Raw genomic sequence first — 26,715 nt, forward strand, 5'->3', positions numbered from 1 at the left:
TACAAAACCATTCACATTTTATTATTTATAAAACACCTAAAAAGAGTCCAACAAATCATACAATCAACACCAGACGACTCCAGTCAGTGATACAAAAATAAAGTATTCTATGAACTACATACTGATATCTGTAACATGGAACAGTAATTGTTGTTAAGTGATAATACTAATTCATTCCGGGAGAAATACCAGGGTTGAAGAGGAGTACACACTAAACATGTGACTGTATATAGACTGTTGGAGCGGTTTCATCATTGTGATCACCAGTAGTGCCCCCTCACTCTTACTGAGACCTTAATACATTTGGTCCATATTGCTCTCGCAATCCCAACAGTGGGGTGTGTCCAACTATCTACCGATCATCTGCCCAGCACAGTGGCCAGGAGGGCCATGCGGATGTACATGCCGTTCTCAGCCTGCCGGAAGTAGGCAGCACGAGGATCAGTGTCCACCTCCGCACTGCAAGAGAGAAAGTCAACATGAAACCAAATCATCCCGCTTAAGACTGCGAACATTAGTGAATCAAAGGAAGTATAATAAAGAGAGATGCGTTGTAATCTAGGGGAACATCCGTACCTGATCTCATTGACTCTCGGTAGAGGATGCATCACCACCATCTTCTTCTTCGCTCCAGTCATGATGTGTGGGGTGAGGATGAACTGACCGAAGCACTGGAGAAAAACAAAACAAGGGATTTTAGCACTGATCAAACACTAAGGCCTCACAGGTTAGTGAAACCCCATCCCATCTTTACCGCTTTGTACTCTTCCTCGGAGGAAAACCTCTCCTTCTGAATCCTGGTCATGTAGAGGACGTCAGTGTCAGGCAGGGCCTCCTCAATGCTCTCAAACTCTTCCTGCAGTCACAAGGACATACAGTAGTTTAGCGCTTTATGTAGTGCATTCGATATGTGAAGGACACCTACATACCAGCAGCAGTGCCATTAAGATTTAGATAGAGCCATCAGCTTTACCACAAAAAAACCATGCGATCCACCCACCTGCTTGATGCCTTTGGAGGCCACAAAGTCAATGATCTCGGAGGGCATGTGGAGATTCTTTGGGGCGACGTAGCGCAGAGTGATCCTGTACTGGGTGAGCAGCCTGGCCAGGGAATGAACTGTGCGGCCATGCTTCAGGTCCCCTACCATGGTGATCTACAGACAGACATCGAGAGAGACAAGAGTCAGGATACCTGGATGAAGCCTGGAGGGCCATTGGGCATTGGCTATGTTAACTTAAAAAAGGCAGGCTGCCATCACAACATACAAAGTCAGGTTCCAGATCTTACAGCTTTCTGTTTGCATTACCGTAAAATAAAATAAAAATACTGCGCTGTTTACACTTCTAAATTGGTATTAGCACTAGTACTGCTGCGAAGACATGACCATCATCCCTGAAGGGGAGATGGGTGTGTTGAGGTCTCACCGTCATGCCGTTGACCGTACCCAGCTCCTCTCTGATGGTGAATACATCCAGCAGGGCCTGCGTGGGGTGCTCCCCAACCCCGTCCCCAGCGTTGATCACCGGCTTCCGGCAGTGCCTCGCTGCAGACTACAGGTGGAAATAAACAAGTCGGATACAGCAGAGCAAGTACATCTTCTCACTCAAACTGACAACAAGGTTCACTTTTTCAAAGTGTTCTCTCAGAATATCTTGCCTTAATGAACATGACAAGCGTTCAAGTGAAGTTGTAACGCGGCGTATCGACACCGCTGCTCACCTCCACGGCCCCTGGCGTGGGGTGTCGCAGCACCAGGACGTCAGCGTAGCAGCTCATGGTCTGGACCGAGTCCGCCAGAGACTCGCCCTTCTGCGACGAGGAGGTGGCCTCACAGAAATGGACCACGGAGCCACCCAGACGCTGCATTGCCGCTGCAAACGAACTGCTGGTGCGCGTGCTGACCTCGTAGAACATGGATGCCATCACCTTACCCTGAGAGAGTAACACACAGGGGTCTAAGACGAAGAATACAGACTAGCGTACACCAGATCCATCTGAGCACAGCATTCAGGCATTTCAGGGCACACAGCATTTCTACACTGAACACAAATATAAACACGACATGCAAAGTGTTGGTCCCATGTTTCATGAGCTGAAACAAAAAAGCCCAGAAATGTTCCATACACATACAAAGCTTATTTCTCTCAAAGTTCATGCACAAATTTGTTTACATCCCTGTTGGTGAGCATTTCTCCTTTTCCAAGATAATCCATCCACCTGACAGGTATAGCATATCAAGAAGCTGAATAAACAGCATGTTCATTACACGGGTGCACCTTGTGCTGGGGACAATAAAAGGCCACTTTAAAAATGTGCAGTTTTGTCATGTCTCAAGTTGAGTGAGCGTGCAATTGGCATGACGACTGCAGGAACTTCCACCAGAGGTGTTGCCAGAGAATTTAATGTCAATTTCTCTACTATAAGCCACCTCCAATGTAATTTTAGAGAATTGGGCAGCAACGTCCAATCGGCCTCACAACCGCAGACCACGTGTAACCACGCCAGCCCAGAACCTCCACATCCGGCTTCTTCACCTGCGGAATCAGGGGTGGTGGTTGCTGAGGAGTATTTCTGTCTGTAATAAAGCCTTTTTGTGGGGAAAAACTCATTCTGATTGGCTGGGCCTGGCTCCCCAGTGGGTGGGCCTATGCCCTCCCAGGCCCACCCATGTCTGCACCCCTGTCCAGTCATGTGAAATCCATAGATTAGGGCCTAATAAACTGATTTAAATTGACTGATTTCCGTATAACTGTAACTCAGTAAAATCTGAAAATGTTGCGTTATATACATAACTCAGCAAAAAAAAGAAACGTCCTCTCACTGTCAACTGCGTTTATTCTCAGCAAACTTAACATGTGTAAATATTTGAACATAACAAGATTCAACAACTGAGACATAAACTGAACAAGTTCCACAGACATGTGACTAACAGAAATTGAATAATGTGTCCCTGAACAAAGGGGGCGGGGTCAAAATCAAAAGTAAGTCAGTATCTGGTGTGGCCACCAGCTGCATTAAGTACTGCAGTGCATCTCCTCCTCATGGACTGCAACAGATTTGTCAGTTCTTGCTGTGAGATGTTACCCCACTCTTCCACCAAGGCTACTGCAAGTTCCCGGACATTTCTGGGGGGAATGGCCATAGCCCTCACCCTCCGATCCAACAGGTCCCAGACGTGCTCAATGGGATTGAGATCCGGGCTCTTCGCTGGCCATGGCAGAACACTGACATCCGGTGCTTGCAGGAAATCACGCACAGAACGAGCAGTATTGCTGGTGGCATTGTCATGCTGGAGGGTCATGTCAGGATGAGCCTGCAGGAAGGGTACCACATGAGGGAGGAGGATGTCTTCCCTGTAATGCACAGCGTTGAGATTGCCTGCAATGACAACAAGCTCAGTCCGATGATGCTGTGACACACCGCCCCAGACCATGACGGACCCTCCACCTCGATCCCGCTCCAGGAGTACAGGCCTCTGTAACGCTCATTTCTTCGACGATAAACGCGAATCCGACCATCACCCCTGGTGAGACAAAACCGCGACTCGTCAGTGAAGAGCACTTTTTGCCAGTCCTGTCTGGGCAAGCGACGGTGGGTTTGTGCCCATAGGCGACGTTGTTGCCAGTGATGTCTGGTGAGGACCTGCCTTACAACAGGCCTACAAGCCCTCAGTCAAGCCTCTCTCAGCCTATAGCTGACAGTCTGAGCACTGATGGAGGGATTGTGCGTTCCTGGTGTAACTCGGGCAGTTGTTGCCATCCTGTACCGGTCCCGCAGGTGTGATGGTCGGATATACCGATCCTGTGCAGGCGTTGATACACGTGGTCTGCCACTGCGAGGACGATCAGCTGTCCATCCTGTCTCCCTGTAGCGCTGTCTTAAACGTCTCAGTACGGACAATGCAATTTATTGCCCTGGCCACATCCGCAGTCCTCATGCTTCCTTGCAGCATGCCTAAGGCACATTCACGCAGATGTTCAGGGACCCTGGGCATCTTTCTTTTGGTGTTTTTCAGAGTCAGTAGAAAGGCCTCTTTAGTGTCCTAAGTTTCATAACTGTGACCTTAATTGCCTACCGTCTGTAAGCTGTTAGTGTCTTAACGACTGTACCACAGGTGCATGTTCATGAATTGTTTATGGTTCATTGAACAAGCATGGGAAACAGTGTTTAAACCCTTTACAATGAAGATCTGTGAAGTTATTTGGATTTTTACGAATTATCTTTGAAAGACAGGGTCCTGAAAAAGGGACATTTATTTTTTGCTAAGATAATATATATAATTTCCCCCCCGCAGAATATATTCTTACAACTGAGATTTACTAACAGTGGCACACCTTGAGACATTCAGAAAACTTGTTTTATGAGATCTTTAGGCATAGATGCACACAGGTGGCAGGTGTTGCTTGTATTCCATTCTAGATCAGGTGATGTCATCAACTCCTATGTGAGTAATCATTTCCGGTAGTTGTTTTGTTGTTATTTTATACAACACACCTGCTCCTGTACGTTTAAGCTGAAGGACTATGGCTCAGGAAGAACTACGCTGCCTCCGGAAGTCCTGCAGATTACTCAAACCCTGGGTGACTCAACACTGGACTTAATGGAACGGCCTGACCGGCTACTCTGAAATGAGCTTCTCTCCTGCAATTTATACTGTGACAAATCACAGAAATACTCACACGGTTGTTCTTTAGATTAATCAGAGTTTTAAACAAAAAGGAAAGAATTCTTACCTTCAGGATGTCAAGGCTTCTCTCTTTCTGAACCATCAGGCGAAGAGTATGGGCCACGTTAAACATGTGAGAGATCTGAAATAAAGAGTTAGAAGAAAAATATATATATTTATAAAAGTTCTTTAGTAAATAATGTCCCTGGCTATGTGTGTAGAGCAGCGTTTCCCAACCCTGGTCCTCCAGTTCCCCCCAACAGTACAGTTTTTTTTGTAGCCCTTAACAAACCCCTCCTTCAACTCATTGAGGGCTTGATGATTAGTTGACAAGTTGAATCAGGTTACAGTAAAAATGTATACTGTTGGGATTACTTGAGGACCAGGGTTGGGAAACACTGGTGTAGAGTACCTGTTCCTTGCTGAACTGCCTGACAGAGAGGACGTGTTGTCCCACTAGGGGGTGGAGCACTGGGGAGGTCTGGAGGTGGGCCAGGGGCTGCCCTGCCGCTGCCTCAGCCCGAGGGGACAGGATCCTGGCCAGGGGAGGGGGATGGCTGTAACTGTCCCCAGCTGCAGGGGCCATCTCTGGGGACAGAGGAACACGAAACGCTTCAAATACCACAGGAAAAATCAAACACTTGTGAATATTAATTATTTTAGCAAAGTCTCTTAAGGATTGCAGTCTTTTCTATTTCCTGAGGATGAAACACAACAAACACCTGAAAAGCATTGATTACACCATATTTCAACGCGCTTTCTTTCAAAGCAATCCAAGCATTAGGAAAGCAGTCGGCTCAGAGCAAAGCGACATGGGTAGTGCAGCAACTAATGAGAAGGAACAGAATTGCAAACTTTTTCTAGCAATCTCTACAACCAAGTATTCCATGACATACAGGTATTCAAAGCAGCTACCAGTATAACTCCATTGAAATGGTCTGCCAGAATATTACACCAAACAGCCTTAACGATAGCAGAGCTAGGAAATGTATTATGCGTAACAGCTGAGCTACGTCAAGCTTCAAACCTTCTCTGAAACCTTCTTCAAATGCTCTTCTTAATGCTCTCGCCCTTGAATCTTCAGCTGCTTAGAATTTCATGACAAAACGTTAGAACACAAGTGTTAGAGAGATGATACAAAACGGTGGTATTTAGACAATGCTACAGCAATTAGCCAGTGTAGTGACAATCAAAGCCAACGTTAGTGGGTTATAAATACGTTTGAGATTGATACAGCACTGAGCGTCATTTCTTCAATCCATTGTTTCTTACAAAGACAGTTCATCTTAATAAATGTGAGAATCAAACAACTTCCATCATTGATAGGGGCTGTGATCATACAGTCTTTAGTAATGGGTGAAGAGCATAGCAAATGGCCAACCAAAACAAGGCTTTTAATTCCTTCATTCCCATCTCAGCAACACACTTGTATCCATCGATAAAGCACAGTCCCAGGTCTTTAGCATCAGAGTGAGCTATAGGTGGAGCCCTAGATTTAGACATTTCATTTAATCAGCAAATGTACTCAGCCAATCAATCTGTCATGATGACCATGCAGCCTATAGTAGAGACAGTGGAATCACTCGTTATACGATCTTCGCTTTCTCAAACGCTTCATATAAGGTGCGCTTAGAAATCACATGATCAGTTGGTTCAGAGATAGATTAAAAGGTTTACCAATGACATCCAAGTGCCATTTTGTGTGCATCGTCCTAAAACCTGTAAATGGACATTGAATATACCATTTATTGAAACGGACATTCACACAGCACTTTGCCACCACAAGCAAGAGCTCAGTTAGGCAAGAGAAAATATTGAGGCTGTAGTACCTGGGGGCATGCCTGGGTCGGAGGACCTGTGAACGCGAGGCGGGAGCATGTAGCGCCCGTCCCCAGCGGAACGGCGAGGACTCTGGGCGCATGTACGGATGCCCTCACATGGAGGGGTCAGCCGGGGGTGCTCTGGGGTCTGCCACACACAAAAGACACACAACAACCTTAGTGCCACAGACAATGCTTGCTAGTATGCTACATAAGCACATATTACTGTATCCGCACACTAACGTGACTGGCCGGAGCTGAAAGGGGTGGGACTGTACCTTTGGGATTTCTTTCACTGGCTCAGGGGGCTGGAGGAGGGGGATGGGTGCAGGCCAAGTCTTCACATCCTCCCCATAGCCAGGCGGGACCAGCACCTGTCCGTCGATGTAGGCCACCTCTCCTCTGAGCACCACTCTGCGGACCTTGCCTTTCACCTTCATGCCTTCAAAGGGCGTCCACTTGGACTTGGTGAACTGCATGTGTTTGGGGATGACCCACTCCTGCTCCAGGTCCACCTGGTGGGAGAGAGCAGGTCTAGAATGTTCTTGAAAAGCCAAAACATTGATCATCTTTTCAATTCCTCTTTGTATTTCAACGTGGAAACCCAAGGATATAAATCCTTGCCATGTTGCCCATTTTACATGGTTAAAAACGCTCGTTGGTGTGTGCCTGTAGCTACCTCTACATAGGTGTTGGCCTGTGCGGGAAGGGAGAAAATTTTGCGGGGGTTGTCGTACAGGCGCTTGATGATATCGTCGATGGTGAGGCGCCCATCGCTGACGGCGGTGAGGAGAAGGGGCAGCATGGTCTCAAGGCCGGGGTAACCTGGTGGGGGCTTCTCTGAGTTCTTCTCCTCCACTGAATGGGGGGCTGTTAGTTAGCAAAAACACACAGAAATATCAGAACTGTTGTATGACAACACTCATCTTGTAATTGTGTGATAAAAAACAAGTAAGGGTTAACGGAGCCCTCACCGTTAGGGCTTCACGATATGGACAAAAATAAAATAATCTATATATATATTTTACTTGCGTTACAGATCAAAAACATCAGGAATGAGAGAAATTATATGGTTGTAATAAAGTAGGAACTTGGAATACAGTGCTGTTTGGCAAGACAGCACATTTTTTTAAAGCCAGGTAGGAGTGTTGGTCAGTGTTTCCCAGGGGACCCAAATTACAGTTGAATAGATGTTACATTGACAAAGATTTTAGAATATGCTTCTTCTATTCATCTGATTCAGAACATGCCGTTGCACAAGCATGTCGATCTACCCCACTACTAGTAGCAGCCTGTATTAGGGCTAACGTTTGCTAGACAGCACATTTTAAGTAGCTTATTAGCGATTAGTATTAGCAGCTAATTGGGGAGGACGGGCTCATTAATAGCTGGAACGGAATAGAACACAAACACATGGTTTCCATGTGTTTGATACCATTCCAGCCATTATTATGAGCCATCCTCCCCTCAGCAGCCTTCTGTGGTAGGTACATGAGCAGCTTGCCCAGACTAACTAGTGTTTTGCAGAGAGATAAATAGCTACACAAACTAATAGTATAATACCGAAAACATGTGGATTTATATAAAGAGGCAAAGTGAAAATCAGCATTGTTCTTTTTTTTTGATACATCTTTTGACTGCATGAATTGACTTATGACAATATGACAAACGGAGTAAACTATAAAAATGGATTTATGGTGTAGCCCTACTCACCGTGGTCAGTTGCGAAGCAGTCAATGATGTCCAGGTGTTCCCAGAGGGCCTCCATGTCCTCCCTGGTGCCCAGCATGGGGCGGACCTGTGCCCGGCCGTCCCCAATGTCCACCACGTTCTCCTCACACAGGAAGAGGTGGTGGGGTGCTACCTCACACGTCACCTGGATGCCCTTCTGCTTGGCTGCACGGATGATCAGGATCTGGGGGAAGTGAAGGGTGGAATAGATGCCAATTCATTACATACTAGTAGAACAGAAAACATGGTTCTTTCTTTATCTTATGTGTGTTCTGATGTGTTGGTCTTAAAATGAATCACTTCAAATGGCACAAAGCTAATTTGTTTGATGGTTTTTTCCCTCTAGCTACAGGTGTGTGTTCTTGCAGTTCATCTTAATGAAAGCAATCAGTGAGGACTCCTTCCCAAAAAACCACAACTACAAGGTTTCTGCGTGCCTCGATTGACACCTCATTCGCCCTGGAGACAATGAACGGGCAACACATCAAGGCAAAGCAGTGCTATATCTGTATGTGATGTTCCAGGCGGCCATCTTACCTCCTCCTTCTTGGCCACATGGCAGATATGTACAGCTCTCTGGTACAGCTGGGCCACCATCAAGACGGCTGCCACAGTCTGCTTCTCTGCGTGTGCCACGATTGGCAGGTGCTTGGGCCACTTCTCAAAGTGCTAGTTCACGCAAAGAGAAAGCGCAACTGGTCAGCTCAAACAGATCAATGTGAACGATCTATCAACGACCTCATTCAGTTGATACCTACCTCCATCCACATTGAGACGTTGTCCATCTTCAGAGTGGAGTAGGTGTCGTTCAGATACATCTTCAGCCCAGCGGCGGAGTTAGCGATGGAGGGCAAGATGGTGGAGTTGTCTGAAGTCGCTCCGACGTAAAGGGCATAGTCACACCGACACCCTGCCTTGGCAAGCTAAGACGACAGGGACAAAACAGAGGAACAGCTCACGAGTAAACCCTCAGGTACTGATTTGGCCCATTTTATAAATAGGCATAATTTAATGTTTTGGAACAGACTAATTTCAAATATCCAGTGGTAAATGTCTTAATGACTATCCTCTCATTACCTTCTGGACCATGGCGAAGGAGCTGGGGTCGATTATGGCAGGTGCCGTGTTGGGCATGGCACATACCATGGTGACGCCCCCTGCCAGGGCAGCCGCTGTGCCCGAGGAGAAATCCTCCTTGTGGGTGGCACCCGGCTCCCGCAGGTGGACGTGCACATCTATCAGACCTGGTACCGGGGACAGGGGGAGGGGACTCGATGAGTACTGTTCAGAAACACTGCAGTTCCACAGGTTGACTGAAGGAGCTATCATGTATTGTCCAAATACAGGAAGAAAACAAGGTGCTTATATTTGAAATGAACAGACTTTACTTTTTAGCACAGCCCAAGCCTTACTGCTTACCAGGCAGGCGAATCAACTTCTGTGACGTCATACAGTCCACGTGAGTCTTGACGGGCGGGAAGCTGCCAACCAGACGCAGCGCCTACAATTACAGGAGCACATGCTTCAATCAGGACAGTCAACAATCTATGTAGAATCAACACAGCTACGTCAAACATCAGCAGTGGCTAACATCCCATCATAGCCCCCTAACTAACCTACCTGGACAAACAGCTTGGTGCACTTGATGTCAATGATGAGGGGCACGGAGTAGTCGATGGCCATGCGGCGGGTGCGGTAACCCTTGGTGACGAAGGAGGAGAGGCGTCGGCCTCCGGAGTTCCTCATAGAGAGGTTGATGACCATGTCAAAGTGGTGGTCCTCCAGGTATTCCAAGATGTTCCTCTGCTTGTCCTTGTTGGGGCAGTCGCTCTCCTCCTCCCCAAATGGCCAGTCCACCGCCATCACCTGAAAGAGACCAAACATAACAATTCGGTCAAATTCAGGAAGTAAATTGAAAATGATGTTGTGAATTGAAAATTGCTCATTCTGGGATCCTGTTGAGAGGAGCCCACTCTCATCCTAGATGTGATGTACCTTGACTCCATGCTCAGTGTAGAAGTCAGCAGTCCCCAGACTGGCATACAGGTCATAGCCCAGACTCTCCAGCGCCTGAACAGTAGGCAGCAGCTCACTCTTGTTCTGCAAAGATACAATTAATATTTACGTACTGCTGGCCTCTCAAAATGAATTTCCATGAAAACATTTAGCTCTTTGTATTATAGTCAGGCTAGTGTACCTTGTAACTGCCAATTGACAGCAGAATGTTCTTCTTGGGGATCTTGAAGCCTGTGCTGAGCATGGCCTTCAGATAGGCCTCGTATCTGTTCTCTCCAAAGCAGGCCACCTCCCCAGTACTGGTCATCTCTACCCCCAGCACCACATCAGCTCCGGCAAGACGAGAGAACGAGAACTGGGGGACCTAAGAGACAACATATCCAAGTTGGTGTATGATCGGTGAAACAATAATTCAACTGGATTATTTTACAGTTGTGGACTCCTCAGTTTGGTTACCTTGACGCCCACGATGCCCACTCCTTTCATCAGACCCACGGGCTCCATCTTATCTCCCATTATGACGCGCGTTGCCAGGGCGACCAGATCCACTCCAAGAGTCTTTGAGACGAATGGGAAGGAGCGGGAGACACGGACGTTGCACTCGATCACCTTCAGCTGGTCATCCTGTCCAGAAAACACATTTGTTGCAATTAAAGGCAACCGGACAGCCATTGGAAATCCCACAGGGAACAGAAACATACTTGTATGGTTGTGGGTGACATTCTGTTTGGCATGTTATTGTTTGTCAACCGCTGATTTGAAACTCCAAAAACAAAAACTGTCCTTTAGACTTTACCTTAGCGATGAGTTGCAGGTTAAAAGGCCCGGTGACCTGCAGTTCCTGTCCGATGGCATGGACGATCATCTTGATACGCTCCATGGTCTTCTGGTTGATGTCCTGGGGGGGTGTGACCAGGGTGGCGTCCCCAGAGTGCACCCCGGCGTTCTCCACATGTTCCGATACAGCGATGGCCATCACCACGCCGTCGCACGCCACCGCGTCCACGTCTATCTCCTGGAACAAAGAGAGACGCCAGTCAGGTCCAGACTATAGTTGACTAAAGGAGCCATCATGGATAGTTTTTTGCAAATTGAAAATAAGTGAATTATCCCGTTAAATGACAAAGCAGGGAGGCATTTCAATCTAAGTAATAAAGAATTTCCCAAGTCGTACCTTGGCCTCCTGGATGAACTTTGAGATGACCACGGGGTATTCCTTGGACACGGCCACAGCGCTGCTAAGGTACTTCTCCAGGTCGCTGTCTGTGTACGCCACGTTCATGGCCGCTCCACTCAGCACGTAGGAGGGACGCACCAGGCAGGGGTAGCCCGCAGTCTCACAGAACTTCATGGCTGACTGGGGAGGAGAGGAGGATACAATATAACATACTGTGCCTTCAGAAAGTATTCACACCCCTTGACTATTTCCACATTTTGTTGTGTTACAGCGTGAATTTAAAATTTTGCTTGTGTCACTGGCCTACACACACACAACCCCATAATGTCAAAGTGGAATTATGTTTAGACATTTTTACAAATGCAAATCTGAAACGTCTCGAGGCAATCAGTACCCTTTGTCATGGCAAGCCTAAATAAGTTCAGGAGAGAAAAAAATGCTTAACAAGTCACATAATGTTGCATGGACTCACTCTGTATGCAATAAGTGTTTAACATGATTTTTTAATGACTAACTCATCTCTGTACCCCACACATACAATTATCTGTAAGGTCCCTAAGTCGAGCAGTGAATTTCAAACACAGATTCAACCACAAAGACCAGGGAGGTTTTCCAACGTCTCGCAAAGAGCATCTATTGGCAGAAAAAAAGCTGACACTGAATATCCCTTTGAGCACGGTGAAGTTATTACACTTTGGATGGTGTATCAATACACCCAGTCACTATAAAGATAGTTGCCGGAGAGGAAGGAAACCGCCCAGGGATTTCACATTGATGCCAATGGTGACTTTAAAACAGTTACACAGTTTAATGGCTGTGATAGTTTTCTTCTAACGATGGATCAACAACATTTTAGTTCGTCCACAATGCCAACCTAAATGACAGAGTGATAAGAAAAAAGCATGTACAGAATGTTTTTTTTATATTCCAAAACATACATCCTACTTACAATAAGGCACTAAAGTAAAACTGCAAAAAATGTGTCAAGAAAAAAACCTCTGTTCTGAAAACGAAGCATTATGTTTGGGGCTAATCCAACAACACATTACGGAGTACCACTCTTCATATTTTCAAGCATGATTGTGGCTGCATCATGTTATGGGTATACTTGTCATCAGCAAGGACTAGGGAGTTTTGTAGGATAAAATAAAATATATGTTTTTACTAAATATACAATAAAGCCAAGCACAGGCAAAATCTTAGAAGAAAATCTGGTCCCGTCTGCTTTCCAACAGACACTGGGAGACCAATTCAACTTTCAGGACAACAGTAGCCTAAAACACAAGACCAAATATACACTGGAGTTGCTTACCAAGACGACATTGAATGTTCCTGAGTGGCCTAGTTACGGTTTTGACTTAAAAATCAGCTTAAGTCTATGGCAGGACTTAAATGGCTGTCTAGCAATGATCAACAACCAGCTTGACAGAGCTTGAAGAATTTAAAAAATAATAATGTGCAAATATTGTACAATCCACGTGTGCAAAGCTTTACAGCTGTAACCGCTGCCAAATGTGATTCTAACATGTATTGACTCAGGGGTGTGAATACTTATGTAAATGAGATATTTCTGTATTTCATTTTCAATACATTTGCAAACATATTTTTACTTTTTCATTATGGGATATTGTGTGTCACAATTTCTATCCAACTTGAGATTGACTAATCTGCAACCAAGACCTATAACCTCCTCATTACTGTTTTGAAATTCTAAATGGATTAGAAGCCCTGTTCTGTGCTGACCTCAATCTCAGTGAGTTCCTTCCACTGGGGCTGGCTGATGCCAATGGTGTCCAGCATGCGGGAGAACTTAAACCTGTTCTCAGCAGAGTCGATGAACTCCGGGGAGGTGCCCAATATACGACACTGCTGCCTGTGGAGGGACATGGCGATGTTGTTGGGCAGCTGGCCCCCCATGGACAGGATCACTCCCTCTGGGTTCTCCATCTCATAGATGTCCATCACAACCTGGAGGGGAGGAGGAGATAATGGAGCTTTATGGTCATGGCAACATACCATGCATGAAACAGGGTTAGATGGCGAGGTGTTGAGGCCCTTTGCTCAGGTGATAAAAGCATTAGATCATGTAAGTTTGGACTTTTGAATGTTGATTATTGTTTGATGAAAAACTACAAAATAAAATGTTTGAAAGTGAGTTGGGACTATGCCATCAGTTGAGCATTCTTACCTCAAAGGAGATCTCATCGAAGTAGAGACGATCACACATGTCGTAGTCTGTGCTGACAGTCTCTGGGTTATAGTTCACCATGATGGTTTTATAGCCCATCTAAAAAAAAAGCATCAAAACACAGAGAATCATGACAATATCAGCTTTTGTTCAACATTCTTCTAATAAATGCGAGCTATTCTGCACAAAGCAGAAATCGACTTACCTTCCTGAGTTCCATGATACAGCCCACAGCGCACCAGTCAAACTCCACACTGCTGCCGATGCGGTAAACCCCAGAGCCGATTACTATGACATGGGGTTCTCCAAAGCCCAGGTCGCTTTCCGTACCGTTATAGGTCAGGTACAGGTAGTTGGTGTGGGCGGGCCACTCCGCCGCCACAGTGTCGATCTGCTTCACCACAGGCAGGATGCTCCAATCTCGACGCATCTTCCTCACCGCCAGCTCGGTACTGGAGAGAGACATAGGTTTAAAGGTCAGAGTTCAGACAAGTTCATTTTAAAGACAGACATTTCAAACCAAGCCCCCCCCCCCCCCTCTCACTGCTCTGAGGAACTGAACCCAGAAACACAAAACATAACCCAGACAGACTGCGTCCCATTCCGACTCGTCATCGTATCAATGAAGAATCTCTAATTTATTTTGTATGTTTTTCATGTACCAGCCTCAACTTTTAATTATGTTTGAAACGTGAACAACAGGCTACCATTCTCAGGAGTATCACAGTACTCTACCTCTGCACAGCCAGGGCGATCTGCTTGTCTGAGAAGCCCAGCTGCTTGGCTTTCCTCATCACCTCCAGAGGCATGGCGCTCTCGTCCTGGTTGTACGACTCCAGCACCTTCTCATGGACCGCGATGTTCTTCATTTTGTGAAGGAACCAGCGGTCGATCTTGGTTAGGTCGTAAAGGCGGTCCACTGTATAGCCTGCCCTGAGAGCAGCCGCCAGAACAAAGATACGTTTGTCTGTCGGGGTCTGCAGCTCCTGGAAGACCACAGGACAGAGGCATGTCAGAACAGTTCACATAAAATGCAGCCAAGAGGAAAAAGACAGAAAAAAAGAAAAAAAGTTGAGTGAGCTTACCTCGTCAGACACTGGTTTGATGGTGTGGTCAAAGCCCACACAGTTCTCATCCACCATCCGCAGAGCCTTCTGGAAGGCTTCCTCAAAGCTGCGGCCGATGGCCATCACCTCTCCTACAAAAGGTCACAGACAAAAACTGTGTCAACCAACTATCAACCAACTCCTTTGTGTGAACTTGCAATGCAACCCGAGTGGTGGTAGAATCATCTGCCCCTACAGATAGCAGGCAGATAAGGCACTCTACTGCTCCCAAATTAGATCATTAATAAAAAGTGCTTGTCCTCTTACCCACGCTCTTCATGGAGCTACCTATCTTGGTGCTGACGCGCAGGAACTTGCTGAGATCCCAGCGAGGGACCTTTACCACACAGTAGTCCAGACTGGGCTCAAAGTTAGCCGTGGTCTGGTTGGTCACCGAGTTCCTGTACAATAACAAACATTACCTGTTAGAACCATGGTATTAGTAGATCAATGCCAAAATGCAATTCTTAACCTGACATCAGGCCACAAAACGTGAATAAACTCACTTGAGGACAGGTAGCGGGATGCCCAATCCCAGCTTGGCAGCCACGTAGGCCAGGGGATATCCTGTAGCTTTACTGGCCAGAGCTGAGCTCCGAGACAGACGGGCATTCACCTCAATGATGTAGTACTGCAGCACAAAAACACTGATTTAGATGATTGCTATACAGTATAAACATTTGAAAATATCAGAACACGTTCAGCGTTTCCCCCCCAAGATTTTTTCAGCAGTGACAAAGTTAGGGTGGGGGGGCAGTGGGCGTAGGCAATGGTGCGGTTTTAGAGGCCCTCCTCTTGGTTGCAGAGACAAAATGTTGGTGTTTTAAATATAATTTCCTGCAATTCTACACATTTTGCCATGCTTATGCTGTGTTCTTATGCTAGCTGAGTGACTCAATTATAACAAAAATCAAATGGGGGCTCCATGCCATGCCATTTTAGATTCTCCATGACTGTCCAGCTTTTATTTAGGTGATACGTTCTCAAAGATGATCTTGTTTAAAAATATATAGCTCCATTATCTTTTCTACATACTTTATATCTGGTTTTAGTCGTTTAAGTTCACATTGAAAACATTTAACCATCCCGAAATATAAATTTTCTTTGCAGTGGACACAATTTATGGGAAACACTGATGTTTCGAAGGGTTAACACTAGTATAAACGATCACAATGTCAGTATGGACCATTACCTGCTCAGACTCCGGGTTGAGGGCGTACTGGATGTTACACTCTCCAACGATGCCTAGGTGTCTGATGACCTTGATGGCAGTGTTCCTCAACATGTTGTACTCATAGTCGTTGAGCGTCTGACTGGGCGCCACCACGATGGACTCCCCAGTGTGGATACCCAGAGGGTCAATGTTCTCCATGTTACATACCTACAGGATAGAAAACACTCAACACTTTAATCACATTCTTGCTTTTTCAACTTGATTGATAAAGGAAGCTTCACGTTTAAAAAAATAATGACGTATAAACTCTAAAGATCAGCCGTAACAGTCAAATGCATAATAAAATTGAAAAAACGTATAGTAACAAATATACAGGTAACTGCCAAAATAACAAACACTTGAGTGAATGAGGGATACAAATTATATTAAAAGCTGGTGCAATTAAGATCCAATCATGCTTAGGGTCATGTATAAAAAATGCTGGACAGGCCATTTTCTGGGCTACCATGGCTATGCCGAGATAGGATGATATTGGCCCCATCCACAGGGAACGAGTGGTCATTGAATGGTTTGTTTAGCATGAAAACGATGTAAACCATATGCCATGGCTGTTTCAGTCACCAGATCTCAACCCAATTGAACACTTACGGGAGATTCTGGATTGGCGCCTGAGACGGCGTTTTCCACATCCATCAACAAAACACCAGATTATGGAATTTCTTGTGGGAGAATGGTGTCGCATCCCTCCAATAGAGTTCCAGAATCTATGCAAAGGGCTATTGAAGCCGTTCTGGCTATTAAGACACTTTATGTTGGTGTTTCCTTTATTTTGGCAGTTACCTGTACATAATACTTACATAGTAACAAATATATGCATAGTGATTTCCCTCTACTTACGGTGATACAGTTGTCGTAGGCGTCTCTGACCACCTCATACTCAATCTCTTTCCAACCCTTCAGGGACTTGTCCACTAGGACCTGGGAAGTGTGGGCGAAGGCAGATGTCACCAGAGAGGCCAACTCCTCCCTGTTGTTGGCAAAGCCAGAGCCCAGTCCTCCCAGGGCAAAGGCCGAGCGCACCAGGACAGGGTAGCCAATACGCTCTGCAGCCGCTACTGCCTAGGACACACAGAAAAGACCACAACACATAAAAATACACATCAAAAAGCAAAAGCCCACAACAGTCAAACAGGCTGATTCCAATCAAGTGACAATCAGTATGGGTCAATGTGTGTGTGAGAAGGAGTGTGCGTGACATTTGTCCCAAGCCCTTCTCCTTACCTGCTCCACAGACACAGCGGCCTCGCTGGGTGCCACGTGTTCATTGATCTCCTCCATCTTCTCCACAAAGATCTTCCTGTCCTCAGTCATCTCAATGGAAGCCACCGGCGTCCCCAGCACGCGCACCGCATACTTCTTCAGGACTCCCCTCTTGGTCAGCTGCACCCCGCAGTTAAGAGCAGTCTGCCCCCCGAAGGTCAGGAGGACCCCGTCTGGACGCTCATTCTTTATCACCTGGACATTTACATTTTACATTTAAGTCATTTAGCAGACGCTCTTATCCAGAGCGACTTACATTTAACCTTTATTTAACTAGGCAAGTCAGTTAAGAACAAACTCTTATTTTCAATGACGGCCTAGGAACAGTGGGTTAACTGCCTTGTTCAGGGGCAGAACGACAGATTTGTACCTTGTCAGCTCGGGGATTTGAACTTGCAACCTTTCGGTTACTAGCCCAACGCTCTAACCACTACCCTACCCTGCCGCCCCTGGACAGGCGAAATAGGGCAGAGGGTCAGTTCTCACTCATTGAATGAATATCAACCGTAGGTCAACCATGCTCCTTACTGATCTTCTATCAGTTCTGAGTACCTGAGAGATGTAATACACATGCTTTGCTTGTTGAGCACTGATCAGAAATCAGTGACTGGAGGATGGCACAGGTAGCAGTGGCCATTCCATTAGCCTTCCTTACCTGAGTGACATACTCCGGGGTGAGAGGCAGGAAGTAAACCTTGTCAGCCAGACCCTTGGAGGTTTGCACCGTGGCGATGTTGGGGTTGATGAGCACAGTCTGAATGTTCTCCTCCTTCAATGCTTTTATGGCCTGGGGGAGGGTTGGACATAGAAGTGTCTGATTAGCTCAAATACTCTTAAATTATACTGCTCCTAACACCTGCTGTTGGATCATCACTGGGGTTGGTAGTGTGTCTCACCTGAGAGCCAGAGTAGTCAAACTCCCCAGCCTGTCCGATGGAGAGGCCTCCAGAACCCAGGATTAGGACTTTGCGTGGCCGAACAAATTCCTCCGGATTGGTAGATCCAGGATAGGTCAGGTGCTCTGTCAGTCTCTGCTTCACTAGAGGAAGGGAGAGGTGTTACTATACCCTACAGGTGGAATACATATGTAAGAACAGTTGAGATGAACGCATGTCTAACCTGGTTTGCCACTCTTGCCCTCCTTGTGGTCTCTGACTGTGTCCAGAAACACATCAAACAGACTGACCAGGTCAGTGGGGCCTGCCATGTGCTCTGGGTGGAACTGGACACTGGAATGACATGGGTAAAACAATATCTGGTTTTCAACTTCCTGTATCTTGGAGGGTCATTTTGTGGTCTACCATCTTTTCCAATTAAAGGCCTAGTGCAGTCAATTCTGTTTTCCTGTGTTTTGTATAACAGCTGATGAAAACACTGTAAAAGTGTGAAAACATTTGATCAGTGTTATTTCCTGATGGTTGCTGGTTGAAAATACAATATACACAGGACCTTCTAATCAAGAGGTTTGCATTGGCAGGAGTTTCGGCTTTCCACGGTGACGTCACCATGCGGTAAAATGGTTAATGGACCAATAACAAAAGAGTTCCAAACCTCTCTGCCAGATAGTTTCCCCCTCCCAGACAGTCCTAGCAAAATTCTTGCTTGAGAAAGTTTGTCTCAGAATCTATTTTTGCCCATTTTAATATATTTAAAGTGTTACCCAGAAACGGCTGCATTGGGCCTTTAAACAAGTTGAAAGGCTGGAAGCAGCGCATGAGTTCCCATTGGTAGATGGTACCTGAATAGGTGTTTGGTGTTGTGCACGATGCCCTCACTGGTCTGGTCATTGGCGTTGGTGAAGAGCACGTCCCAGCCCTGTGGCAGGGTCAGGGGATCCACAGCAAAGCCATGGTTCTGAGATGTGATGAAACAGCGATCTGTGCCCTTGTGGATACAGGGCTGGTTATGGCCACGATTCCCATACCTGAAACAGACAAGTGTTTTTAGTCAAATTCTATTCTTCAATGGTTGAGCTCTATTCTAGATGCAGATTCATAGTGCTCCAGCAGAATCCTTACTTGACACCTGCACAGTGCAAAGGTCTTGCTTTAAACCCTCTAAACTGTTCTGCTTTCCACTGGCATTCCAGAGGGACAAAAGGAAGCTGGCATCTCATCTGGCCTTGAGACTAACGGAACGCTAACAAAGTAACAATCCCAGGAGTCTTACCAAAACAAACCAGGCCTTTCCAGCACCCCAGCAATGCACTAGGCTATGTCCAAACTGCTGCGCTAAGCAGAAAAGCTCATTTCACACCAGAACGCTCCCAGATAAATAAAGAGGGGCCTGGGAAGAACTGACATCTGAGGGAGGGGGCCAAACAATAGCAAAAACAGTCAACACCACTGGCTTTGTCCTCTTTGAAACCAAACAAAGACAGTAAGCAGAACTTAAGACCTGAGGAGGGAGTGACAAGTCAGGACAACCATGTAGTGCCCTGTCCCTGTACTAACTTCATTTTGTAGGTTTTTGCTCCGATGGCGAGGGAGAGAAGCTGGTTGCCCAGGCAGATACCAAACACAGGCTTGGGGTTGTCCACACACACCACCTTCCTCAAGTTGTCTATGGTCTCCGTACAGAACTGGGGGTCCCCAGGGCCGTTGCTGATGAACAGCCCATCAAAATCTGAAAAGGACCACAACTTTGTCAGCATAGCCAAAATACATTTTGTAATACAAACTATTTCACATACAATAGAACTTCATGACATCATGGCTGGAACTAACTTTGCAGGTCAGATGCTCCAAGGTAAAGCTTAAGGCAGGGGAGAGATAAGAGGCAAAACAAGGGAACGGGGAGAAATCTCTGAATCGTATATGAAACCCAGTGCAGTAACCAGCTGTGACTAACCTGTGCTGTCCAGTGGGTGATCCCAGGGCACCACGGTGACACAGGCCCCTCTCTGACACAGGCAACGGATCTGGTTGTACTTAATGCCACAGTCTACAGCGGTGATCCTGACAGCACCACTGGGGTTGAACACCCGGGGCTCCTGCTCAACAGACAGAAAAGGTACTTACACCCTGAGAAGGATTAGGCATCTGCCTATCCACTGTGGTGAGAGAAAACATTTCACCAACTTGCAATGTGTTAAGCTACAGATTCAGTGTTATGCAATCCACACAAAACAATTGGCATTTGATTGAGGAAGTTTCAGGATCCTAACACTAGAAAAGCGTGACAGGGTCAAGCTTAAACATAGCAACACCGTACCTTCATGGACACCTCCTTGACAAGGTTCCTCTGGTCAGGGTTGTCAAATGGAACGTTGGCCTCGGGCGTTCCGTCTACAACCAGCTTCCCCAGCATTGTACCCTTCTCACGGATCTTCTTGGTCAGACGACGGGTGTCAATTCCTACAGTGTCAAGCGCATTAACTGCAACCTCTATTGTAGAGGCTCTACTGTAGACACCACATATCAAAACACATATTCAGACAACATTTGATACAGTACTAGGATGTTTAGAATGATAACTCTACTGACCCTCTAGGCCGGGGATGCCCTGCTCTTTGAGCCACTGGTCCAGAGACATGGCTGAGCTCCAGTGGCTGGGGTTCTGGGAGACCTCTCCGACAATGAGGGCTGCAGCGTGGATCTTAGAAGACTCAAACCACTGAGGGGAAAAATAATAGAACATTACATTTAAACAGGTGCTTAGGGTCAACGAGGGCAATATACTGTTCTCCACCCACTATTTCTGTTGGGACGCTTCTGTGAAACGCTGACTACATGCCAACTCCACCCACCTTGCTGAGTCCAAAGTCCCCCTCCTCATCCTGGGGTATTCCATAGTTGCCCTGCAGAGGGTAGGTGAGGGTGAGGATCTGACACATGTAGGACGGGTCAGTCAGGGCCTCTGGGTAGCCAACCATGCCTGTCTGGAACACTGGAAAACAATCATCAGGTCAACTTTTCAGTTTTCATAGCAAAGTGCAAATTAGTGAGAAGTGCTTCAATTCAGATTTGGCACATTTTGAAAAAGGTGATGCAACTTGAACTTTGGAAATGTGCACTGTGTTCCATTTATTAGTACGCGTGGACTGAACGAAATAGACCTTACAATCTAAATTAATGCTAGCTACATCTCCATTACAATGTATGGGACACGGTACAGCGGTGGGCTCCCGAGTGGCGCAGTGATCTAAGGCACTGCATCTCAGTGCAAGAGACTACAGTCCCTGGCTCGAATCCAGGCTGTATCACATCCGGCCGTGATTGGGAGTCCCATAGGGCGGCACACAACTGGCCCAGCACGTCCACGTCTGGCCGGGGTATGCCATTATTGTATTTGTTCTTAACTGACTTGCCTAGTTAAATAAGGGTTAAAAATACAAAATAAATAAACAGCAAGGACAATATAGGAGAAACATGTTCATAAGTTGTTCAAACTGACTTAAATTGAGTTCTGATTAGGTGGAATACAGCTATGACCAGAAGTGACTTTTTGTAGCAGGTTAGGAAAATTAGGTTATGGTTAGGAACAGGGTTAGCTAAAATTCTTAGCCGAAATAAGAATAAATGAAGGGGTCAGAGGTTATGGGTCATACTACTACAGGGCACGCGCAACTTTGGGGGTTACATGAAGACCACTAGGCACACACCGGCAAGAGTTTTGGGTGAATAGAGCTGCGTTTAGTTATACAATTTGACTTTGTGGGTAACATATAGGTAGTTAACGTTACCCATTAGAATACCTGTATAAATTACAACATAACTACATTAGACAGATGTTGCAATGCGATGACCTAACTAGCTTTCTCCTCATAAAATACGACTTACCAACTTCACCAGACACTGACGCATTTGCCCCGAAAAGGCGGCCCTTGAACGTGGTCCCATCTTCTAAAATCAGGGTTGCCATTTTTTTAAATAAAATTGTCAATACTGTAATTGTACAGATTTAACGCAGTCTTCGATTCGATTATGGGAAGCAATATCAGCTTTTTGTCTGATCGATGCTTCAGTTCCGCAATGCTTGCCCACGTGCAACACACGCTGGCCAGATGCTAATGAGGATGCACGAGCGAAAATCTTGCTTGAAAAATGGCTAAGTTAAAAGGAAGACAAATTATTGTGTTGGTTTATTTGCAAATAAAATAAAGCGTCAAAAACGACATGAAGAAATGTTGTATGCCGAAAACTGTGCGCTAGGTCCGCATGCAGCACTAACAGTGTGGAACTTTTCAGCGACCTCACCGTGTTTACATAGAACCCCACAGTGAAAACGTCATAATACCCATAAACCCTAGCGGTCAAACACGGAAATTGTTCCAATCGTTATTTCATCATTCATTTTTTATTTATATATTCCTTTATTTTATTTTATTGCAACAGTAATAAATGTTTTCATTGTATTCACATCATTCATTTTTCCCATAGGGGATTTTAGAACCATGGAGAGAAAGAGAAGACACCTGTATAAGATTCAGGAAAAGGTGGAGTCAGCGAAATCCATAGGCGCAGTGAGAAAGGGAAAGACGTGGACACAGGAGGTTCAATAATACATTTAAATTGGTGGAGAAATATCGACTGGGAGGTGTGATCATTGTTAGGGGGAGATGGAGACAGTGGAACATGTTATTTTTATTTATTTAACTAGATAAGTCAGTTCAGAACAAATTATTATTTACAATGACGGCCTACCCGGCCAAACCTCCCCTAACCGGACGACGCTGGGCCAATTGTGCGCCGCCCTATGGGACGCCCGATCACGGCCAGTTGTGATAGAGCCTGAGATCAAACCAGGGTCTGTATCGATGCCTCTAGCACTGAGATGCAGTGCCTTAGAGTGCTACGTCACTCGGGAGCCCCTCTATTTCAGTGCCAGAAATATGTGAGGGAAAGGAACCGAGTGTTATTAGATTTGAGGAGTAACAGGGTTTAAGAGCCAGGATTAAGTGAACTGCTGGGGAAATCTTCAGGGGATGTAGTATTTAATTTATTATTTGGTTTTCTTAGGGAAACAAGATTATTGGGTAGGATTTAGACCTTCACTGTCTTTGGTCCACACTCCAGTCCAGTTGGTAGTGGTAATGCAGCTTAAAGTTGGTCGCCAACCCCCATATAAAATTCACAGAAGAAGAAGATTTTAAGACCAATTCAAACAAGGGGATTGTTCGAATGTTGCCGCCTACAGTGCAGCAGTGGAGGCTGCTGGGGGGCGAACGGCTCATAGTAATGGCTGGAACGGAGCGAATGGCATAAAACACATAGAAACCATGTTTGATGTATTTGATACCATTCCACCTATTCTGCTCCAGCCATTACCACGATCGTTCTCCCCAATTAAGGTGCCACCAAACTCTTGTTTGGTGCCACCTTAATTGGGGAGAACAGGTTATTTCTCTACTGACCTGGCGGGCATTGGAATGGGCTACAGCTGTCGAGAGGAGAGGAGGAGCTAGATTCTTATGAGGGGTTCATGGCTCTGTTTAAATGCATTTTCGATCATCCCGCGGAAGGCAGAGAGGGGGGTCAGCGTCTGCTTCAGCTACAGCAGGGGAATAAGACGGCTGCTGAATGTGCGCTCACCTTCCGAACAGTAGCAGCTTCCAGTGGATGAAATGATCCCGCGCTTTGCACGCTAATTCGAAGAGGTCTGCGCGAGGAGGTCCAGAGGGTACTGGCCTGTCGGGACAACAACCTGACCCTGGACGCACTCATTGCGATGGCCATCCGCCCGGATAACCTTCTCCGGGAGCGTCAGCATTCTCATGGCTTCTCTCCCTCCTTCGGCGAGTACTCGGGATCAGAGCCTGAACCCATGGAGGTAGGGGTCACACGCCTGTCCGCGGCAGAACGACGCAGACGGATACAGCTGGGGCTATGTCTGTACTGTGGGCAAGGAGGGCACAAGCTCCAGCGGTGTCCGGTACGTCAGAATCCGGGATCCACTAGAGGAGTGGGACGGTCATGTGATGTTTCATCCCCTGGATCAGGAGTGAGTATTCCAGATTCAGCTCTTCATGCTAGACTCTTTTTGGTGTCCATCACTCTGGCTGACTGTCCCTCATGCCCTGTGTCTACAGCTTTAGTGGATTCCGGCCCTCCCTCAACATTACCATCTATCTACCTGCTCTCCTGTCCTTATACGGTTCAAGGTCTCGACTGTTGGCCATTAAGATCTGGGACCATCACACACATCACTCACCCTCACCGTGGAGTACAATCACCAGGAGAGCATCTCCTTCTTCAAGTGCACCAGTTCACAAAATCATCCTCGGCCTCCCTTGGATCCAACGCCATAACCCTACAATCAATCTCATGGTCGAGGATGAAAATCACAGAATGGTCACCTGAATGCCGGAAGACTTGCTTCCCTGTCCCCTGTGGAGCCACGTCGGTTGAGAGTCCTATTGTTGCCCTTCAGCCCAACATCCCAGAGGAATACCAGGACCTAAAGGAGATATTCTCCAAGACCCGTGCTACTTGTCTTCCTCCTCATCACCCCTGGGACTGTGCCATCGACCTGTTTTCCGGTGCTACACCTCCGCGCAGACACATCTACCCTCTGTCTGTGGCTGAGACCCAGGCCATAAGGATTACATTCAAGAGGCGCTCCAATGAGGTTTCATCCGTACATCCACGTCCCCTGCGTCGGCTGGTTTCTTCTTTGTGGCCAAGAAGGAGGGAGGATTACGCCCATGTATCGATTACCGAGGACTCAATGACATCACCAAGAAGTATCGGTACCCTCTCCCGTTGGTGCCGTCAGCCATCGAGCAGCTCCGCAGGGCCCAGTTCTTCACAAAACTGGACCTGCGGAGTGCCTACAATCTCATCCGCATCCGGGAGAGGGATGAGTGGAAGACGGCGTTCAGCACGATGTCTGGTCACTACGATTATTTGGTTATGGCCTTTGGCTTAGCCAATGCTCCGTCAGTGTTCCAGGCATTCGTTAACGAGTTGTTCAGGGACATGCTCGGACGGCAGGCGATTGTATACATCGATGACATCTTGATCTTCTCGAACAACCTGAAAAATCACATCACCCAAGTTCGAGCAAGGCGGAGAAGTGCCAATTCCAGGGCTGTATCCTTCTTGGGTTACCAGATCAGCCCGCAGGGAGTGAGGATGGAAGACAAGAAGGTAGATGTGGAAAGGTCATGGCCAGTCCCAACCACCATCAAGGGGTTACGTTTTTTGGGGTTTGCGTCCTTCTACCACCACTTCATCAGGAACTTCAGCGCCGTCGCCACCCCTCTCGCTACCCGTCTCTGGTGTGGTCTCCAGCAGCCGACGAGGCCTTTCACCTCCGCCTCCTTGCTAAAACACCCAAGTCCCACGCTACCTTTTGTGGTTGAGGTAGACGCATCGGAGGTGAGCGTGGGGGCAGTTTTGTCATAAAGACAGGGTAACCTATTGAAATTGTATCCTTATGCTTTTTCTCTCTCCAAGAAACTGTCCTCCGCAGAGAGGAATTACGACATCGGTGATCAGGAGCTCCTGGCGGTGAAGTTGGCATTAGAGGAGTGGAGACATTAGCTGGAGGGCGCCAAGGAACCATTCGTCATCCTCACCTACCATCGGAACCTAGAGTACATACGGACAGCGAGGAGACCGTGCCAAGGCAGGTGGGCACTTTTCTTCACCAGGTTCGACTTCACGCTGACCTATCGCCCAGGTTCTAAGAACATCAAGGCCGATACTCTGTCCCATATCTACGATTCAGGAGAGATTCCTGTCCAGAGAGCACCCATAATCCCATCCTCCTGAGTTGTGGGTCCAGTGGTTTGGGACGTAGATGTGGACATACACCAGGCTCTAGAGAGGGAGCCCGCACCCCGAAATTATCCTCCCGAGCACATCTACGTTCCCACAGGGATAAGGGATCGGCTGCTGACCTGGGCACACACAGCTGTCATTGCTGGACATCCAGGTATTTCTCACACCATCCACTACATCGCTGAAAAGTACTGGTGTTCCACCTTGGTACAGGATGTCACTCGGTATGTCAACTTCTGTTCCGTATGTGCTCAAACCAAGTCCCCCCGGAATGTTCCAGCAGGGAAGCTCCTGCCGCTTCCCGTGCCTCAGTGACCTTGGTCACATCTATCCACTGACTTTGTAACCGATTTTTCCACCTCTTGATGGTTTCACCACCATTCTGGTCATGTCATGTCGATTAATCCCTCTTCCTGGTCTCCCCACTGCTCTCCAGGTTTCTGAGGCATTCTTCCAGCAGGTCTTCTGGAATTATGGCCTTCCGGAGGACATCGTCTCCGACCGTGGCCCCCAATTCACTTCACGAGTTTGGAGGGCCTTCATGGAGAAGCTCGGGGTCACGGTCAGCCTCACTTCCAGGTATCAGCCTCTGTCCAACAGGCAAATGGAGAGGATGAACCAGGAGCTGGGGAGGTTCCTGAGGAGTCACTGTCAGGACCGGCAGGGTAAGTGGGCATGATTCCTTCCCTGGGCAGAGTACGCCCAGAACTCCCTACGTCTCTCCTCCACTGGGTTAACCCCTTCCAGTGTGTTTTGGGTTACCAGCCGTCCCTGGCCCCGTGGAAACT

The 26,715-nt window shown here is 46.9% G+C and overlaps 1 protein-coding gene across 1 annotated transcript; it reads right to left on the reverse strand.

The window, feature by feature from the left end:
* LOC120019759 (CAD protein-like) lies at nt 1-22,410 on the reverse strand. Its single transcript, XM_038963195.1, has 42 exons — nt 21,983-22,410; nt 20,950-21,089; nt 20,687-20,816; nt 20,415-20,557; nt 20,052-20,193; nt 19,655-19,826; nt 18,940-19,125; nt 18,321-18,430; nt 18,098-18,240; nt 17,857-17,988; nt 17,163-17,396; nt 16,779-17,000; nt 15,900-16,088; nt 15,214-15,338; nt 14,975-15,108; nt 14,687-14,799; nt 14,337-14,587; nt 13,807-14,053; nt 13,602-13,700; nt 13,157-13,381; nt 11,411-11,593; nt 11,033-11,251; nt 10,693-10,860; nt 10,418-10,600; nt 10,216-10,320; nt 9,841-10,086; nt 9,640-9,721; nt 9,298-9,464; nt 8,979-9,143; nt 8,758-8,889; nt 8,203-8,404; nt 7,169-7,359; nt 6,768-7,004; nt 6,499-6,637; nt 5,082-5,257; nt 4,737-4,811; nt 1,723-1,935; nt 1,428-1,553; nt 1,001-1,156; nt 755-856; nt 577-671; nt 1-459 (listed from the first exon to the last, which is right to left on the reverse strand). The coding sequence occupies exons 1-42, from the start codon at nt 22,062-22,064 to the stop codon at nt 360-362; spliced, it is 6,681 nt and encodes a 2,226-aa protein (XP_038819123.1). The 5' UTR covers nt 22,065-22,410; the 3' UTR covers nt 1-359.
* Between the last annotated feature and the right edge of the window lie 4,305 nt (nt 22,411-26,715).

Source organism: Salvelinus namaycush, chromosome 24 (genome assembly GCF_016432855.1).
Source record: "Salvelinus namaycush isolate Seneca chromosome 24, SaNama_1.0, whole genome shotgun sequence".
NCBI classification, from domain to species: domain Eukaryota; kingdom Metazoa; phylum Chordata; class Actinopteri; order Salmoniformes; family Salmonidae; genus Salvelinus; species Salvelinus namaycush.